The 20,633-nt window shown below is 43.5% G+C and overlaps 2 protein-coding genes across 2 annotated transcripts in view; both read right to left on the reverse strand.

Annotated features, from left to right (window-relative positions):
• Window positions 1–905, reverse strand: part of LOC139382317 (periostin-like) — a 40,205-nt gene extending 39,300 nt beyond the window's left edge. The window contains exon 1 of the mRNA XM_071126232.1: window positions 589–905. Within this exon, the coding sequence (XP_070982333.1) occupies window positions 589–707 (119 nt within the window). The 5' untranslated portion in view covers window positions 708–905. The remainder of the gene's footprint in view (window positions 1–588) is intronic.
• A 4,815-nt stretch (window positions 906–5,720) lies between these two features.
• Window positions 5,721–20,633, reverse strand: part of LOC139382425 (short transient receptor potential channel 4-like) — a 37,191-nt gene continuing 22,278 nt past the window's right edge. Inside the window, exons 3-15 of the mRNA XM_071126468.1 lie at window positions 18,033–18,173; window positions 17,651–17,827; window positions 17,174–17,374; window positions 12,666–12,851; window positions 12,364–12,514; window positions 10,489–10,628; window positions 10,049–10,192; window positions 9,556–9,728; window positions 8,810–9,005; window positions 8,405–8,599; window positions 7,563–7,604; window positions 6,617–6,706; window positions 5,721–6,426 (exon numbers count right to left, since the gene is read on the reverse strand). Of these exons, the coding sequence (XP_070982569.1) occupies window positions 5,860–6,426; window positions 6,617–6,706; window positions 7,563–7,604; window positions 8,405–8,599; window positions 8,810–9,005; window positions 9,556–9,728; window positions 10,049–10,192; window positions 10,489–10,628; window positions 12,364–12,514; window positions 12,666–12,851; window positions 17,174–17,374; window positions 17,651–17,827; window positions 18,033–18,173 (2,403 nt within the window). The 3' untranslated portion in view covers window positions 5,721–5,859. The remainder of the gene's footprint in view (window positions 6,427–6,616; window positions 6,707–7,562; window positions 7,605–8,404; window positions 8,600–8,809; window positions 9,006–9,555; window positions 9,729–10,048; window positions 10,193–10,488; window positions 10,629–12,363; window positions 12,515–12,665; window positions 12,852–17,173; window positions 17,375–17,650; window positions 17,828–18,032; window positions 18,174–20,633) is intronic.

The following is a 20,633-nucleotide window of genomic DNA, read 5'->3' on the forward strand; positions in this document are numbered from 1 at the left end:
GTTACGCACTCAGCATACCATGTAATAAATACTGTATGCCTGTTTGATTTCTTATCCTTATTTCATATTCACAGTATATTTCACTTTTGTTATTTCACTTTTGGTAATTTTGCTTTCATAAAAATGTATCTGACATAGCAATTTATTTACATTAGCTCTTAAATGTTGTTAAGTGAACTTTAAAGCATGATTAACTTAGAAATGATGAAATAATCATATTCAGAATGAAAGTCTCTGATATAATTTGTTTCCGTAAATGATCATAAAAGCAGAAAAAGAGTAGTGTTTCAACTCAGCACTGGACTTAAAACAACTTTTGCATGACACATTTGTAGAGACTGTGTAGCATCAGCATAAATCAGTAAATACAGATCAAGTCCTTCAGATAATAATAACAGTAATAATACCAATAATAATAATACAAATAATAATACCAATAATAATAACAGTAATAATACCAATAATAATAACAGTAATAATACCAATAATAATAATACAAATAATAATACCAATAATAACAATAACAATTCTACTACTACTACTAATGATAATAATAATAACAAAACTAATTTAAAATAATAAACTTACCCCTCTTTTCTTGCCCTGACTTTACTGTGGTAGACTATCTTATCATAAGAAGAGGAGTCCGCCATGTCAAAGTTAGACAGGACAAACACAGCAAAGAGAGCTGCAAACAGGATCTTCATGATGATATCACAGGAAGCTCCTCCAGGTACACAGAAACACTGAGAAATGGGATCTGGCTGGGGAGAGGGAACTTATATAGTAGGAGAGACTCACTAGGCTGGCTGGTTGAGGAAATAAGAGGGAGGACTGGAACACACCAAAGCCAGACTCACGCCTGGACCACCCAGCACCCCTCCAAGACCATGTTACGCACTCTACACTAATACTGTGTGGTGCGACACGCTACTATACGGGGAAATAGTTGTAAGATTAATGGAAGGTATTGTCATCATTGAGATTTTTGATTTAGTAATCATTTTGATACTGATATAATTTGCTCCCACTTCAGATTGTATACTTCAGATTCTGTTGAGATTCCGTTTAAATTGAAGGAAAAACCACACAAAAAATCACAATGGTATTTATTTATGCCATGGAAAATACCTGTAGAAACCACACTGGCAATGTAGAAGACAGAACATACATCCACCGTTCCTTTCTGAAAACAAGTAGCTAGACAGAGAGTTATCTTGTTCTAGACAGACAAGGTCCAGACAGACATGGTACCATATTACACTATTAGTCACCTCTGTGAACAGGCAGGCACCACTGGAGGCTGTACGTCATTGTATTCAGAACAAAGCTGGCCTCCAGATTTAGAAAGCCACAAACACACTCCAGATGGACCTACAGAAGCTGAGTCCTGCAATGCCAGTCACTAATCTGTGTATCAACTCCTAATTATTAAACCACATAAACAAAACTCACACACAAGAGGTAGGAGTGAGAAGTAATCTGTCAAAAGTAACAGTTTGTGTTTAGCCCCACCTAGTGGACTGAGGGTAGTGTGACATAGAGGAATCTATGACTATTGGAGAGGAGAGGAGAGGAGAGGAGAGGAGAGGAGATGAGATGAGAGGAGAGGGTTCTGTAAATACCAGAGCCAGATGAACTCTTTAATACACTAAAGATGTTAGGGAAGGAAGCCTCGCTCAGCCTCTCTGCCCACACGTCAGAGGAACAAACAATGCCACAAACACACGCCTATGTTTCATATGTCCATAGAGCCTTTAAAAAATAGAATTCATAATTGAACTAACTCAATTGTTGTGGGAGGCAAATTGGAGAAAATCCCAGTGATGTGTTATGGGCATAAAAAAACCAGAAAAACACAACACCATTCTAAAATGTTTTTGAGGAAGAAAACCCTCTAGACAATCATACCAGTGTGTGTGGGTGATAAGGGTCAGTTATCATCTAACAGAAGGGAATAAGATAATATATTTATATGATCTGTTGATTGTTCGCATGTGTTTGAAATGTCATTTTTCAAGTGTGTGAGCTGTGCAACTTTACTGTACCTTTGGAAATGGAGCAATCAAATCAAATTGCTTCTCTGAGCTATTTGAAGAGATGTGTCTGCACCACACAAACCAACTAACAAGTCAATCACATGTGCTATGTGAGGTCGGCAGGATCATAGAGATAACCCTACCGTCAGGGAGGGCAGTGTGCTTCTCTCTCTGGTTAGAGGAACAGAACACTCCTACTGTTCACTAGATTCTGCACAAACACCAGAAACTACACAGTACACAGTACACACACCAGAAACTACACAGTACATGTCCCCTGAACCCTAACCCTTACAGCTTGACACATGCTGGAGAATGCAGAAAGTTATTTTCAGCCCATCGTCCAAAGCCAAGGTTTCCCAACTCCAATCGCTGTCATTGTCAAGCCAAGCATAACAAAGAGTGAAAAATCATTTGCATGAGAGCACCACAGACTGGCAGTCAGGCTCAGGGTCCCACCACAGACTGGCAGTCAGGCTCAGGGTCCCACCACAGACTGGCAGTCAGGCTCAGGGTCCCACCACAGACTGGCAGTCAGGCTCAGGGTCCCACCACAGACTGGCAGTCAGGCTCAGGGTCCCACCACAGACTGGCAGTCAGGCTCAGGGTCCCACCACAGACTGGCAGTCAGGCTCAGGGTCCCACCACATCCATGGTGATTTGTTACAGTTTCTAATCCTATTAAACAATCTACAATCAATTCACTCTGCAATCCATAATTAAGTATTTCCATTAGCCAGAGGAACCAGGAAATCTCCCGGAGCAGCATGTCCCTGTTAGATGAGAGAGTAATGACAGTGTTTTAACACCCAGGCTGGTTAACTCATTTAACACATGCAGTGTGACTTTTCCCTGTAAAGGCCAGCAGACTGCTGGAACACTGAGTGACTGGGGAGAGGAGCAGCAGACACATGGGCTATGTCTGACTCTGAAATGGTACCCTATAAAGTGCACTAGTTCTGCTCAGCCGTCTGTCTGTGCCCTTAAATCCTTTATGTCTGTCTCACAAACTATTCCTATCTGTCCTACCATAAAAACGATTACAGAAATATATGTAAAAAATGTTTCGTTTACGACTTTCAACAGGTTTCTCAGCCAAGCGAATGTTCCTCTGTGTGACCTTAACCAGTCTGAAGTAGCAGTGAAGTACCTTCATATTAGAAAAGGATTCTTCCAATTCATGTTACCATGGAGACAGAGATCTAATGAGTAGATGAGACACTCCAGCAGATCTGTAGGTGTGAAGCTGAGAATATCCATGGAAGTGCAAAAAGATGAATGAGGAACGTGTGATATATGGTGATATATATGTGAGAAAACGCTCACTGTCTGTCTAAAGGATGGTGATACTGACTTCAAATCATCTATGTTAAAAACATATTTATGTTTATTGATTCATGTTGTATAGCCCTCCGGAGCCTGAATGAATGCCAGATATAAAACACAACATTAGCACTCCCTCAGAAAGTATACATATCTAATAAATTAACAATGGGATGCTGAGTCCCAGTATCTTACCTTGAAGGGCAAATCTAGGATTCGAAAAACAACTGTCACACCCTGATCTGTTTCACCTTGTCTTGTGTCTCCCACCAGGTGTCTCCCATACATCCCCTGTGAATTTATACCTGTGCTTTCTGTTTTGACTGTTGCCAGTTTGCCTTGTCTCGTTCCTCTTTCTTGTTTTTGTTCCAGTCTCCCCGGTTACGACCTGTTTTGCCTGTCTTTACCCTGAGCCTGCCTACCGTCTACGTCTGCCAACTATTACAGGATAACAAACCCCTGCCTGTCCTCAACCTGCCTTTTGCCTCCCCCTCTATAGTCAATACATCTCTGAGACTTGAACCATCTGCCTCACATCCTGACATGATAACAACAAAGTGGTAACTCCACCACTTGTTTTGGTAAACGGCTGAGGGATGGGCCTAAAGAAGAAAACACTCAAATAAACGGAGCTATAAAAAGCCCCCCAAAATATGCACAAATGGCTGTACCACTCTTGGATTGCCCCTTTAAGGTTAACAATGGGATGCTGGGAGCTGAGTTAGTGTGCAGTGTTACTGTCAGTACTGAGTATAGCATCATATGGTAAGAACGTGGGGAATTCCTCACAAAAAGCTAATGAATGGTATTTCACAAGCTAAGCTATGTCAACATTCAGTTGTAGGGGAGAGTTGGGTAAGTTAAGACATGTTTTCCATTCTGTATCACTCCGTAAAGGGAAATATAGTATTATTTATAACATGGAAATAATCCGAATTCATGTAAACATTACAGTTTTGAAAACATAGCTTGTCCAAAAAAAGTAGTCTCTTGGCACAACACACCGGGTATAGGGTGATATGAACTGTGGGACAGGGTAAGTTAAGCCGCCTTCAAATGTCTGTACTGAATTAAATATTACCACTACCTTTTTAAACAATGTCTATCTTTAACACAATTACAATCACTTTTTTGTCTTTAAATAATTTAAAACATATTTTAACACAGGCTTAACACCTAATAAACACTGTACTTTTTTAAACACTTTTAAAATAGGACAGTCCCTGTTGTTACCTCCTATCCCAGCGATAATGCCTTGGATTACGCATGGGAAGAAAACATTTAAATTTGCTCAACTTGCCATTGGCTCAACATACCCCATGGTCATTGGCTCAACATACCCTGTGGTAATTGGCTCAACATACCCCGTGGTAATTGGCTCAACATACCCCGTGGTCATTGGCTCAACATACCCCATGGTCATTGGCTCAACATACCCTGTGGTAATTGGCTCAAATTACCCCGTGGTCATTGGCTCAACATACCCCGTGGTAATTGGCTCAAAGTACCCCATGGGTCATTGGCTCAACATACCCCATGGTCATTGGCTCAACATACCCCATGGTCATTGGCTCAACATACCCCATGGTCATTGGCTCAACATACCCTGTGGTAATTGGCTCAAATTACACCAAGGCAAACATTTGGATTATTAGCCCACACAGCTACTAGGATACACTTAACCTCAAATGATGTATAGAACAATCTTACAATTATCTATTTTCGTTTAGATACAAGCATCATGAAACCTCCAACACAATACATTAATTTGACTTGGTCAAAAGTAGTGCACTATATAGGAAATAGGGTTCAAACTAGTTTTGAATAATTCGCTAAGGTGTGACATTGTACAGATCTACCTGTAAGAGTCATTAGTGTTTTCCGTTATGCATTATGACAAGGGATCGTTGTGCAGGGGGCTGACTGGAGGAAGCAGCAGAGACAGGGCTTGTTAATAAAATACTGATAGTTCTATCACGTCTAGGGTTACAAAACTCAGGTAACTTTCCCCAAATTCCCAGGTTTTCCAGAAATCCTGGTCGGAGAATGACATCTTATATGCTTGTTCCATATGACACCCTATGTCCCCTGGTTCCAGAACCCTATGTCCCCTGGGTCTAGAACCCTATGTCCCCTGGTTCCAGAGCCCTATGTCCCCTGGTTCCAGAGCCCTATGTCCCCTGGTTCCAGAGCCCTATGTCCCCTGGTAAAATGTAGTACACTATATAGAGAATAGAGTGCTATTTGGTACACAAACCAAGAAACAGACTTCTAGTCTCCAGGTCTCAGGCTTATACGTTCTAGACCAGAATATATTAGTCTGAGAGCTGAATTGGTTCTGGAGTCGCAAGACAAGTTACTACACAGGTCTCCATGAAGACGTATCATAATGATACATTCAAATCGCTTGTGGTCTTTTGAACAGTATTCACTCTATAGTCCTTCTACGTAGCAGTCTCATCCTCAACAGTCTGTTCTAACATGAACCCTTCTTTCTTCACTCTCCCCTCTTTTCGTTTTCTTCCTTCTCTGTACACGTCCTCTCCCTCGCTCCACCCTGCTCCTCCTTCTCTCCATCACAGTCCAGCTCCTCCAGGTCAGCCTCCCCCATCTCCTCAGACACAGAGTAGAGCCCAAAGTCACAGATGTCTTTCCTGGCCAGTCCGTCTTTGATGGAGGGAGTGGAGGAGGGAGAGGAGATGGAAGTGGAGGAGGTGGGGATGGAGGAGGTGTCAGTGGAGGTCCAAGAGGGTACCACAGAGCCGTTGACCAGTCGGTTCAAGCCCTGAGAGGTGGAAGGGGATGTGGACGAGGAGGTGGAGGAGGGGGCTGCCCTCTGCTGGAGCATGGATGTGGTGACGTGAAACATGTTGGTCTTAAGCGTGGCCGGGGGGAACTTGGGGGAGTACTTGAAGGAGTGGTCAGGGTAGACCAGACTGGAGGCCCCTGCCACTTCACTGGGTTTACTTCCTGCTATAGCTACGCCCCCACCCCCAGGCCCCACCTTCCCCTTCATCATCCCCAGGACCTCATACCTAAAGCTGGAGATGTCCTGCTTCAGCTCCTGGGGAAAGAAACATGCACACATACAACTTTTTATCTATTTATGACATTTACAGTGGACAGTGCAGGTCAATTATCATTCATTGCCGGAGACAGAAACAATGCTTATTTTTAGTTTGTAGTCCCTGTCTGGTGCTGAATTCAGATTGTTTTTAAAGAAATGTGGAATGTCAGAGGAAACCAAACCTTACCTTAAAGTTCTCCTCAGTCAGTCCTTCCTCTGTCTTGGCATCTCTGATCATGGCTGCTACATATCTCTTCACCAGGTTCCTCAAAACCTCCTGAAAACAACACAGTCCACAGGGTGATAGAATCATACCAAACACATCCACTCCTGGGTTACTAACTTCTGTAGATAAAATGGAAAACATAATCCTTAGAGTGGACAGGTACAGGAATGTGTCCCAAATGGCATCCTATTTGCTATATGCTGTAGTGCTCTACTTTTGACCGTGGCCATAGAGCTCTACTTTTGACCGTGGCCATAGAGCTCTACTTTTGACTGGGTCATAGAGCTCTACTTTTGACCGGGGCCATAGAGCTCTACTTTTGACCGGGGCCATAGAGCTCTACTTTTGACTGGGTCAAAGAGCTCTACTTTTGATCGGGGCCATAGAGCCCTACTTTTGACCGGGGTCATAGAGCTCTACTTTTGACCGGGGCCATAGAGCCCTACTTTTGACCGGGGCCATAGAGCCCTACTTTTGACCGGGGCCATAGAGCCCTACTTTTGACCGGGGCCATAGAGCTCTATTTTTGATCGGGCCATAGAGCCCTACTTTTGACCGGGGTCATAGAGCTCTACTTTTGACTGGGTCATAGAGCTCTACTTTTGACTGGGTCATAGAGCTCTACTTTTGACTGGGTCATAGAGCTCTACTTTTGACCGGGGCCATAGAGCTCTATTTTTGACCGGGCCATAGAGCCCTACTTTTGACCGGGGCCATAGAGCCCTACTTTTAATCGAGCCATAGAGCTCTACTTTTTCACCGGGACTCTGGTCAAAAGTAGTGCATTATATAGAGAATAGGGTGCCATTTGGGAAAAATCAAGTTCAAAATATGTGCATCAGCAGAATAAAAAACATTGAAAACTGACACATAATGATTGAGAAATAATCAATTTAAATATAAATACCTGATACTGGTGGTTTATTCTTACATTTATAGCAGCCCGTCTCTACAAAAGAGGAACATTAACTTACTCCAAAAGCACACCAGGCAGCATGACTAATCAGTTCATGTGATTTCCTTCTTGGGGGAGAGTTGGCCAGCTAGCTCTGTCATCACCTGCCCGTTCTCTGTTAAAGGGATAGTTTGGGAGTTGGGCAATGAAGCCCTTTATCTTCTTCTCCAGAGTCAGATGAACTCGTAGATACCATTTTAATGTCTCTGGATCCAGTATAAAGGAAGGTAGAGGTTGATTTGTGAGCCAATGCTAACTAACATTACGTGAAGACTTCCAGTCTTTGCACTATTCTTTTTCGCTAAACTAGCGCATATACGAGTTAGCATTGGCTTGCGAAAGTACCAGTAACTCCCTTTATACTGGATGCAGAGACATAAAAATTGTTAATTGCCCAAATCCCGAACTATCCCATTAGTTCCCGAACGATCCCTCTATCCCTTTAACTTCTAACTGCTGATGCTATCAGAACAGTTATGTCTCATGACACACGTCTAACCATTCTGGGAAGAACAGGTCATTTCATTCATGATAATTTGTTGAGAACAACCTTCTGAGAATAGAGTAGAAGAGAAGAAGTAGAAGATTCAACTGTGAACTATTCAGTGGAGTTCCAGAATTGCCAGGTCTTCCAGAAATCTCAGTTGGAGGATTCCCAGAATCAGAGTGGAATAAACAAGAAATACAGGAAATCCAACCAGGATTTTGGGAAAACCTGGGAATTTAGGGAACATTTTACAACCCTACTGTTCAGTACAATTATTGTTGATGTAGACTAGAGACCACATCCTCACCCCTATGGTTCCAAATGTTTCTGTTTTCTTGGGCCTGGTGATCTTGAAGATGTGTTTCCTGATCCAGCAGATGAAATACCAGATTGACTTGGGGCTCGGGATGATGTTGAATGGAGAAGGTAGAGTCCCTCCCTCTTCAAAGTAACTCATCCACAACTTGGTTCTTGCAAACTTCCACTCAATGTCTGCATGATCCTAAACAGAAAACACATGCTAAGCATCTGAACAAGTGATATGAACAAAACTGTGTGATATAAAATGACCGCAGACAGGTTGTTGGGCTCACAAACAAGTGAATGAATTAATAATTTTGCTTTCCAGTGATAGCATAAGACTTACAGCGATGTGTTGGTAGCAGTTGTCTATCATGGCTAGGGTTAGTGTTAGGGTTAAGGTTTCACTCACAGCGATGTGTTGGTATGAGTTGTTCATCATGGCGATCAGCATGTTGAGTAGAACCACCAGAGAGATGACATTATAGGTTCCGAACATGGTGGCCCCTACAAACTCTGTGAACTGGTGGTCTGCCTCCACGTTGGTCACATACAAACTGATCAACCCAAAGACAGACCAGAACAAAGACTGGAGTGTCTCAAACAACCTAGAGGAGAAAGAGAGAGAGAGAGAGAGAGAGAGAGAGAGAGAGATAAAAGAGAGAGAGAGAGAGATGAAAGAGAGAGAGACAGATTAAAGAGAGAGAAAGGGATGAACGAGAGAGAGACAGATGAAAGAGAGAGAGACAGATGAAAGAGAGAGAGACAGATGAAAGAGAGAGAGAGAGAGAGAGAGAGAGAGAGAGAGAGAGAGAGAGAGAGAGAGAGAGAGAGAGAGAAAGGGATGCAAGAGAGAGGGGGTTATATTTCAAAATGTATAACGTAAGCTGAATCTACATGAATAGTCAAGATATCATAAAAGGCTGCCATTCCAGTTTTGCCCTAATCCAGCCAATTGGCAAAACATACATATCTATCTCAATAAAATAACATGTAAGGTTGCAAAATTCCAGTAACTTTCCCCAAATTCATGAAATTCCTGGTTTTTCTGCTAATTGCCTCCTGATTCCGGGCATTTTGGGAAAGTTAACAGAATTTGTTAACCCTCCCAAAAGTTAAACATGTTACAGAGGAACACATTATCAGGTCTTTACTAACGTTGAGAAAGCGTTGTTCTGTGTTTCGCAGCGGATGCCCTTGCATCCCTTCAGTCCCTCGTCTGTCTCGTAGTAGAAGTAGAGCTGGTTGAGCCCGTTAGCGAAGGCCAGGAGCACCAGGCAGTAGATAAACAGGAACTTAAGGATGTCCAGCAGCATCCTGCCCAGAGAGATCTGGAATCATGAGGATTATCGTCATATTCATCATCATAATCATCATCATAAACGAGAACCTTTCATGCAATAAATTGCAGCTCAGTGCTTTACAGATCAGGGGCCATACTGTATGTATCAATCTTCTCAGAGTAGGAATACTGATCTAGGATCAGGTCCCCCCCAACCATATAATATTATTCATTGTGAATTAAAAGGAAAAACTGATCCTAAATCAGCAGTCCTACTCTAAGATGCTTAATACATACTGCTCCTGGACATAATGACAGAAACATAGTATTACATGACAAATCATGTGAATCTAGTATGATAATCCTGACCTGTAGAGGTCCCAGGTGGGAGTTAGCTGTAAACAGAGAGATGAGGCGGAGGGAGCTGAAGATGTTAGCGATGGCAAACACAGCCTCTGCTACCAAGGTAGGATGCCACATCTGCCACTCGTTCCTGGCCCTGAAGCCACTGTACTGTGGGAGAGAGGGAGACAGAGAGGGGACAGATCAGAGTCTACTGTGGAAGAGAGGGAGAGACAGAGAGGGGAGAGGTCAAACTCTACTGTGGGAGAAGGGGGTGAGACAGCGAGGCGGCATTACATAGTAAGTCCAATCGGCCTTCTCCACCGGACAACTTTTGACGAGCGTGAGGCGCTCCTACTCATTTAAATGAAGCCTGAGTGTAAGGTGGTTGTACTTTCAAGAATTCGTCGACAATTTATTCAAGCGTATTTCATATTATCTAGTACACAACAACCATCATACAGTACCTTGACATAGGCAACGATCTTCAGAGAAATGGTAGCCAGGTACAGAGAGTTCATAACAAAGTCCATGAGGTTCCACCAGTCATGGATGTAGTCCTGGAACCCTCCATCCCACATCTGTTTAATCTCTGTCCAGATGAAGCCTACAGGACAGAGAACAGACCAGCAGGGTTAATTATGTCCCAAATGGCATCCTATCCATTGCAAAGTGCATTACTTTTGACCAGAGCCCTATGTAACTCACCCTATTCCCTACATAGTGCACTACTTTTGACGAGGGCCTATCGAGGCCTGGTCTAAAGTAGTGATCTAAACAGGGAATATGATGCTATTTGGGATGCAGTCCTAGAGTTAGGGTTAAGGTTGTCATGTTTGTCTGACGCTGGGCAGAACTAATCTATCATGTCTCTCTCACTTCTCTGATCTATGTCCACGTTCCCCAGGTGAAGAGGGGGTGTTAAAATCAAATCAGATCAAATGGTATTTGTCACATGCGCCGAATACAACAGGTGTAGACTTAACCATGAAATGCTTGCTTACAAGCCCTTCCCAACAATGCAGAGTTAAAGAATTATAATAAAAAGAAAATACAAAAGAATGGAGCTACTGTATATACAGAGTACCAGTACCAGATCAATGTGCAGGGGGATGAGATATTTCAGGTAGATATGTACATGAAGGCCAGCTAAAGTGACTCTGTATGCATGTGTGTGTGTACATGTAGGATCTTAATTTGATCACTTTTAGGTTGGTGAGAATTTTCCTACATAGCAGGAAATGCAAACTTGTAGTGTATTTGAGTTTTAAAAAGGCTTCTAAAGTTTGTCATTTCAGACTTGATTTACACTACTGAAAAATGATCATTTCCATTTCCTGTTGCTGCAGGATTATTTTCCTGCTGTACTAAACAGCTCAAATTAAGAGCCTACATCTGTGTGTGTGTGTGTGTGTGTGTGTGTGCGCGTGTGTGCGTGTGTATGTAGAGTATCTGAATGTGTATGGGTTTTGTGTGAGAGCGTTGTTCTAGTTTGTGTGTGAGCGTTGTTCTAGTTTGTGTGTGAGCGTTGTTCTAGTTTGTGTGTGAGCGTTATTCTAGTTTGTGTGTGAGCGTTGTTCTAGTTTGTGTGTGAGCGTTGTTCTAGTTTGTGTGTGAGCGTTGTTCTAGTTTGTGTGTGAGCGTGCATAGAGTCAGTGCAAGATAGGGTCTGTGTAAGTACTCCGGGTAACCATTAATGAACTAATTAGCACTCTTATGGCTTGGGTTAGAAGCTGTCTCGGAGCCTGTTAGTCCAAGAGTCGACGAATTATTCGGGCCTTCCTCTGACACCGCCTAATAGAGGTCCTGGATCTTGGCCTCAGTGATGTACTGGGCTGACCACACCACCCTCTGTAGCGCTTTGCAATTGAGGGTGGCGCATTTGCCGTATCAAGCGGTGATACAGGACAGGTAGACAGGTATGAACAGGTAGACAGGTATGAACAGGTAGACTGGTTGCAAGCCCATGCATCCTGCCATGCGGTTGCACTGAACAGAACACCGTAATGGGAGTTAAATAGGAAACACATGGGCTGGGTTGTCTTACAATACAGTCTGCGTACAATGCATGAAAACCAGCTGTAAAAGGTAGATAGGGTATTTGGCTGAAACACAAGCTTGGTTTCTACCATTTCCTATCAGAATTGTCATCAACTAGTATTATTAACACCAATAGCAGTCTACGTGGTATGTCTCGAATGACGCTCTATCATCAGCTGACCTTCTGTGGAGTTGACATCGTGTTATGTATCACTTTGGAGGGAGCAGCATGTGTCCGGGTCTATCCTTTCTTGACCAATCATGTTGTGCACCTCTGCGCACACACACACACACACTCTTACCCAGTACCCAGGGCAGTATCATCCATTCCACCACAGTAGGAGTCGGCCCCTGTCTGTTGGGGTCTGTTGAGACGATGTGCTGGGAAGCCAGCAGCAGCAGGAACAGGAAGGTGAGATACGACGTTGTGTGGCAGATAAACTTGATGAAGGGCTTCCTAATGATGTAGAAGAAGATTACTTTATTGTCAATTTGGTCTAACATAAATTCAACTTCAGCTTCCTGACAGATTTTTCCCATCAGACCAGGGATTCAAACTGGCAACCCTCCAGTTGCTGGTCTGCCTCTCTAATGTCTAGGATACTTGCCTGATGAAGTGTCCATAGCGGCTCTTAGGAGAGACCAGGTAGCAGAGGGAGAAGAGGGGGAAGAGGAGGCCGATGAAGACACAGGTTAGGAACTTCCCTGCCCAGTGACGACGCCTCCACCCAGGGAACTCGTCGTACCAACGAGACGCAAGCAGCTGCTGACAGTTAGGCTGGGCTACAAACTGGAGGAGGGAGATTGAGGGAGGGAGGAGGGGAGGAAAAGAGAGAGGGGAGGAGAAAGAGGAGCGAGAGAGGGGGTATGAAGGGGAAGGGAGGGAGGGAGGGAGGGAGGGACAGCCTTTATGATACATTACTGATTAGCTGTTATTGGAGACCTGTGTGTCTAATGCAACTTCACAATGTTTAATATTCTTTCTCACTTGCTTTCCACTCCACATTGACAAACAACTAACACGAAAACAGGCACATCTTAAGCAAGTCTTGGCAGTTGGGTACAGCATACAGCATACTGACAGCAGTAAACATACTCAGCTAATGGAGGAGGTCAATTGACGTCCCAGATTACATTATGTGTGCATCCCAAATTACACCCTATGTGCTATTTGGGACCCGGTCAATGACTGTTTAGTCTGGGTTAGTCCAGCAGCACCTCCAGCTCTTAATGACCTTAATGTGCCTGATCATTCTGATGAGTGTTACCAGCTGTTTTTGGCTTGGTCCCAAGTGTCCCTCCCTGGCATCTCTGTTCCTCTCTAATATCCCCTTCACACACTGTACTGTGCTGTGTCGGATACTTTCTCTTCATATTGTCCTTGTCAGCACAGTTCCAGGAACTGTGGTGGGTGTGTAACCAGAGCATTACAGTTCTCTCAGATCTGCCTCTGCTTACAAGGTTTGATAAGGAACACTCTATCCGTCTCAGGCACTGTCTAAAACACTCTCTGTCTCAGTCGCTCTCTGACTGATGACCTCACTAATGACCTCATCCCCCACAATGCCCTGCTCTAAGTGATGGGGATCCATTTGGTTGTAATTGTTCGTAATTCCATTAGACTGAGATTAACTTTACGTCACACAGAGCAGCGCAAATGTTCAGCAGATGGTTCTATCAAATCTCACAGAGACAAAAACATAATGATGTTTAATGAGGAACAGATTTGACAGACAGGCACTCTTTCAAACAGGACCATGGAGTTCGTTAGAAATGTCTCTCTATGGAGTCTTATTTCTGTTCTATCCATAACCTTAAAGCGAAATAGCATGTTGTGTATTTTCAGTAGTGTCATACTGTAAATGTCCGTCTCATGGAAAGGGTTTAAAGTATTAAGCAATGAATTTGTGTTTTTTTCTGCAGTTCTCGGTCCTCTTCACTCTCTACATGAAAACAGATGCAGCATCCCATTCTACTCAGGAGGGGGCAACATTTCATAACTGTACTGTATATGCTCATCTACAGTAAGTCTAGCAGCAACCAACCATAAACCAAAAATTCACAATACAGTGGTGTACACTTAACATGAGACAATATTCCCACAAACTACTGACGGCATACTAGCCATGATAGGACCACAAATAGGGAATCAGGTGCCATATGCAATGTAGCCAAGGTTGTTGTTTTCCTGTGTAACATGTTGCTTTCTGTGTAATTTAGATGTATTGTGAGTCAGTATTCCAAGGAAACATTCAGTCAGAGCATTATCGTATTTGTAGCATCATTATTGCTGTATCATTATGTTTTATTATGTTCCCGTCAAGGGACTGGACAGCAGACTGAGACATACACTATACAGTGCATTTGGAAACTGTTCAGACCCCTTGACTTTTTCCACATTTTGTTACGTTACAGCCTTATTCGAAAATGTTTTAAATCGCTTATTTCCACACATCAATCTACGCACAATACCCCATAATGACAATGCAAAAACAGATTTTTTGAAATTTATAAAAGATAAAACACTGAAATATCACATTTACTTAAGTATTCAGATAATTTACTTTGTTGAAGCACCTTTGACAGTGATTACTGTCTCGAGTCTTCTTGGGTATGATGCTACAAGCTTGGCACACCTGTTTGGTGGGTTTCTCCCATTTCTCTCTTCAGATCCTCTCAAGCTCTGTCAGGTTGGATGGGGAGTGTTGCTGCACAGCTATTTTCATGTCTCTCCGGAGATTCGGTTCAAGTCTGGGCACTCCTGCGTTGTCTTGGCTGTGTGCTTAGTGACTTTGTCCTATTGGAAGGTGAACCTTTACCTCAGTCTGAACTCTTGAGCAGGTTTACATCAAGGATCTCTTTGTACTTTGCTCCGTTCATCTTTGCCTCGATCCTGACTAGTCTCCCAGTCCCTGCCGCTGAAAAACATCCCCACAGCATGATGCTGCCACCACCATGCTTCACCGTCGGGATGATGCCAGACGTTTCCTCCAGACGTGACGCTTGGCATTCAGGCCAAAGAGTTCAATCTTGGTTTCATCTGACCATAGAATCTTGATCCTCGTGGTCTGAGAGTCTTTAAGTGCCTCTTGCATACTACACGCATGCTATCAGGTGCCTTTTACTGAGGAGTGGCTTCCGTCTGGCCACTCTACCATAAAGGCCTGATTGGTGGAGTGCTGCAGAGATGGTTGTCCTTCGGGAAGGTTCTCCCATCTCCACAGGGGAACTCTGGAGCTCTGTCAGAGTGACCATCGGGTTCTTGGTCACCTCCCTGACCAAGACCCTTCTCCCCCAAATGCTCAGTTTGGCTGGGCGGCCAGCTCTAGGAAGAGTCTTGGTGGTTCCAAACTTCTTCCATGAGGGAGGCCACTGTGTTCTTGGGGACCTTCAGTGCTGCAGAATTTTTTTGATAATCTTCCCCAGATCTATGCCTCGATACAATCCTGCTCGGAGCTCTACGGATAATTCCTTCGACCTCATGGCTTGGTTTTTGCTCTGACATGGGAACTTATATAACTGTGGGAGAAAGGTGTGCACCTTTCCAAATCATATCCAATCAATTGAATTTACAACATGTGGACTTCAATCAAGTTGTCGAAACATCTCGAGGATCATCAATGGAAACAGTATGCACCCGAGCTCAATTTCGAGTCTCATAGCAAAAGGTCTGAATACTTATGTAAATAAGGTATTTATGTTTCCATTGAATGCAAACTCCATAGACAAACATTGGCAGTAGAATGGCTTTACTGAAGAACTCAGTGACTTTCAAAGTGGCACCTTCATAGGATGCCACCTTTCCAACAAGTCAGTTCATCAAATTATTGCCTTGCTATGGCTGCCCCGGTCAACTGTAAGTGCTGTTATTGTGAAGTGGAAACTTATTGTGAAGCAACAATGGCTCATCCACGAAGTGGTAGGCCACACAAACTCACAGAACAGGACCGCCGAGTGCTCAAGAACATAGCTTTTTAAAAATTGTCTGTCCTCAGTTCCAACAGACACTACCGAGTTCCAAACTGCATCTGGAAACAACATCAGAACAGGAACTGTTCGTCAGGAGCTTCATGAAATGGGTTTCCATGGCAGGGCAGCCGCACACAAGCCTAAGATCACCATGCACAATCCCAAGCGTCAGCTGGATTGGTGTAAAGCTCGTCGCCATTGGACTCTGGAGCAGTGGAAATGTGTTCTCTGGTGTGATGAATCCCGCTTCACTATCTGGGAGTCCGACGGACCAATCTGGGTTTGGTGAATGCCAGGAGAACGCTACCTGCCCAAATGTAGAGTACAACTGTAAAGTTTGATGGAGGAGGAATAATGGTATGGGGCTAATTTTCCATGCTTTGGATAGGCCCCTTAGTTCCAGTGAAGGGAAATCTTAACGCTACAGCATACAATGACATTCTAGACAATTCTGTGCTTCCAACTTACTGCCAACAGTTTAGGGAAGGACCTTTACTGTTTTAGCATGACAATGCCCCCGTGCACAAAGTGAGGTCCATACAGAAATGGTTTGTCGAGATTGGTGTGTAAGAACTTGACTGGCCTGCACAGAGCCCTGACCTCAACCCCATCGAATACCTTTGGGATGAATTGGAATGCAGACTGCGAGCCATGTCTAATCGCCCAAAATTAGCGCCCATCCTCACTAATGCTCTTGTGGCTGAATGGACGCAAGTCCCTGCAGCAATGTTCAAACATTAGTGGAAAGCTTTCCCAAAAGAATTGAGGCTGTTATAGCAGCAAACAGGGGACCAACTCTATATGAATGCCCATGATTTTGGAATGAGATGTTCGACGAACAGGTGTCCACATACTTTTGGTCATGTTGTGTAGCTCCAGTAATGTGTTGTCTTACTAAGGAAGGATGCCATTTTCAGACACAGCCTGGTGATTATCACATAATTCCAACTCCCATAGGAAGTCTCCACCCAAATCCGGCCAGCTACTACTCAATCCTATTCTAAAGATAACAGCAGTTAGCTTCATGCTTTATCCACTGCAATATAACATGCAAAACCCTCAGCTGTACATTGGGAGGGAGAGTCACCTGGCCAAGTGTCAACAAGCAGAAAAATTACAATAAACACATTGGTTATGTCTTACCTCTTTCTGTCTGTATTTGATAGCCAGTTTGAGTCTGGCCAGATCGTTGGTGTTCTCATCCAGTAGAGGGTTGATGTCATCTCTGTAGTTCAGGATCAGCTCTAGTTCTCTGGAACTTCTGGTTTGGTCCAACAGGTCCTTGGCAAACTGTTTACACTGCTGAGATAACTCTTCATACTCCGACATAAACTCATTCTCCACCTGAAACAGTCAGGAAATGTTAGTTAAAAGTCGAGCACAAATAAACACCGTCATGGAACACCGTCCATCTCCTAAAAGGCAGAAGATGGGCGTCTGTGGCACTCTATTGTGGAAGCCTTATGTTCCAAAGAAGAATTAAGTATGTACATTAATAGTCCATAAACTGCTTATAAAGTACACTGCTGAGACAACTCCTCACTCTTTGACTCAAACTCATCCTCCAGCTCAATTTAATTTAATTAAGTAAACTTAGCAAATATCTGTTGAAACCCCCACCTTGCTGAGTTCCTGCAGTTCCCAGGAGAGCTGGAAGGCTGTGAGGAAAGGGTCTTCACTGGAGAGGGCTATGAGTGATGGGCTGGCCAGGGCCTTGTAGATGTTGAGACGTGAGCGGGAGTGACGAAGACTATCCACATCAGAGCTGGACACGCACTCCATGCAGTTACAGCGCACCTGGAACAGAGTTAGGGGACGGAGGGCAGTATTGTAACTATCATACTGTACTCTACTATTGTATCATACTGTATAGTGTAGTGTAGCCTGCTGTGACTATTGTACTGTACTACATTACATACTATATCATACTGTAGCATGTAGTATTTTATAATTTACCATAGTACTAAACCATTGTGTAGCATATATCCTGATTCAGACCCACCTCATGTGGCTGGGGCACAGACACCCCCTTCTGCACCAGCAGTTTGATGATCTCATAGTTGTTGGTGTGAGCTGCTAGGATGATGGGTGTGATGTCAGGAGTGAAGTCAGAGAACTGCTTGTCCAATAGGATGGGAGGAACCTGGGGAGAGGGCGGGGAAGAGATAAATATGGGTCATAGTCAGATAGGGATGATGGTGGGCAAGTGACAAAAGTTGTGTTCAATCCAGAAATCGATTGAAGAAGGAAAACTGAATTAGACAAAACTGAATTCATAACAACATCGTAGTATTATCAATATCAATACTACCAAAATGTCTCCTTTATGAACCAATACAATAGAGTTTAGGATTTACTTGAGAAGAAGCTGTTTGTGTGTGTGTGTGTGTGTGTGTGTGTGTGTGTGTGTGTGTGTGTGTGTGTGTGTGTGTGTGTGTGTGTGTGTGTCTGTGTGTCTGTATGTTGATTACAGAGGACCAGCTGATCTATTACAGAGGACCAGCTGCTCTATTACAGAGGACCAGCTATGCAAGGATCTGCTTTAGGATCACTATTGTTTTCACTATATATATGCTACCTTTTGGTGATGTTATTCGGAAACATAATGTCAACAGATACACAGCTGTACATTTCAATGAAACGTGGTGAAGCCCCAAAATTGCCTACCCTGGAAGACTGTGTTTCAGACCTAAGGAATTTTTAAAAACTTTTAAACACGGAAAAAACAGAGATGCTAGTTAAAGGTCCCACGAAACAAAGAGATCTGCTGTTTCATCTGACAGTTCATATTGATGGTTGTACAGTCATCTCAAATAAAACTGTGAAGGATCTTGGTGTTACTCTGTACCCTGATCTCTCTTTTGACGAACATATGAAAAATATTTAGAGAGCAGCTTTTTTTCATCTTCGTATTATAGCAAAAATATGAAACTTTTAGTCCAAAAATTATGCCGAAAAGCTAATCCATGCTTTTGTCACTTCAAGATTAGACTACTGCAATACTCTACTCTCCGGCTACCCGGATAATGCACTAAATAAACTTCAGCTATTGCTAAATACGGCTGCTAAGATCTTGACTAGAACCAAAACATTTGATCATATTACTCCAGCACAAACCTCTGGCATCCTGTTAAGGCAAGGGCTGATTCGATGTTTTACTGATAACCTATAAAGCATTACATGGACTTGCTCCTACCTATCTCTCCAATTTGGTTCTGCCGTACATACCTACATGTAAGCTCACAAGACGGATGTCTCCTTATTGTTTCTAGAATTTCTAATCAAACAGCTAGAGGCAGGGCTTTCTCCTATAGAGCTACATTTTATGGAAAGGTCTGCTGATCCATGTGAGAGACGGTAATTAATGAAGACTCATCTCTTCAGTAGGTTCTATGATTGAGTAAAGTCTGGCCCAGGGGTTCGAACGTGAATGGCAAGGCACTGGAGTGACGAACCACCCTTGCTGTCTCTGCCTGGCTGGCTCCCCTCTCTCCAATGGGATTATCTGCCTCTGAACATATGACTCACTCTCTTGCTAGTGCTCTCCCATGCCGTCCCTAGGAAGGTGCATCACATTGAATATCGCTATACTTGACTTGAGTGGGTTGAGACACTGACATGATCTTCCTATCCAATTCTGCATCCCCTCGGGCTGAGGGAGATCTTCATGGGCCATACTCCACCTTGTCTCAGGGGTAATAAGTTGGTGGGCTATTGATATCCCTCTGGTAGTGTGTGGGCTGTGCTTTGGCAAAGTGGGTAGGGTTACATCCTGCCTCGTTAGCCCTGTCCTGGGGTATCGTCGGATGTGGCCTCATTCTCAATGTCCAGTATCTATGCTGCAGTAGTCTATATGCCAGGGGCTAGCGTCAGTCTGTCTGGTGTAATTCTCCTGTGTTATCTGGTGTCCTTTTTTATCTTAAGTACTGTATGCTCCCTCTACTTGTTCCATCTCTCTTTTGCTCTCTTTCTCTCTTCCCAGAGGACCTGAGCCTTAGTACCATGCCTCAGGGCTACTTGGCTTGGCGACTCCTGGCTGTCCCCGTCCCCAGTCCATCTGGTTGTGCTGCTGATCCAGTTTTTGCTGTTCTACCTGCGGCTATGGAACCCTGACCTGTTCACTGGATGTGCTACCTTGTCCCTGACCTGGTGTTTCCACATTTTTATCTCCCTCTCTCTCTCGCTCTCTCTCTATCATCTGCACCTTCTGTCTAAACCTCTGAATGCTCGGCTATGAAAAGCCAACTAACGTTTATCCCTCTATAACCACTGTGATTATTATTTGTACCTGCTGGTCATCTATGAACGTTTGAACATCTTGAAGAATGATCTGGCCTTAATTACCATACTTAATTACCATGTACTCTTATAATCTCCACCAGACACAGCCAGAATAGGACTGGCCACCCCTCAGAGCCTCGTTCCTCTCTAGGTTTATTGCTAGGTTTCTGCCTTTCTAGGGAGTTTTTCCTAGCCACCATGCTTCTACATATCTGCATTGTTTTTTTTCTATGAGGTGTTTGGCTGAGTTTCTGTAAGAGCACTTCATGACATCTGCTTTATAAATCAATTTGATTGCCTGATTGACAGGGTTTAATCATTT

This window comes from Oncorhynchus clarkii, chromosome 24 (assembly GCF_045791955.1).
Source record: "Oncorhynchus clarkii lewisi isolate Uvic-CL-2024 chromosome 24, UVic_Ocla_1.0, whole genome shotgun sequence".
In the NCBI taxonomy this organism is placed as follows: domain Eukaryota; kingdom Metazoa; phylum Chordata; class Actinopteri; order Salmoniformes; family Salmonidae; genus Oncorhynchus; species Oncorhynchus clarkii.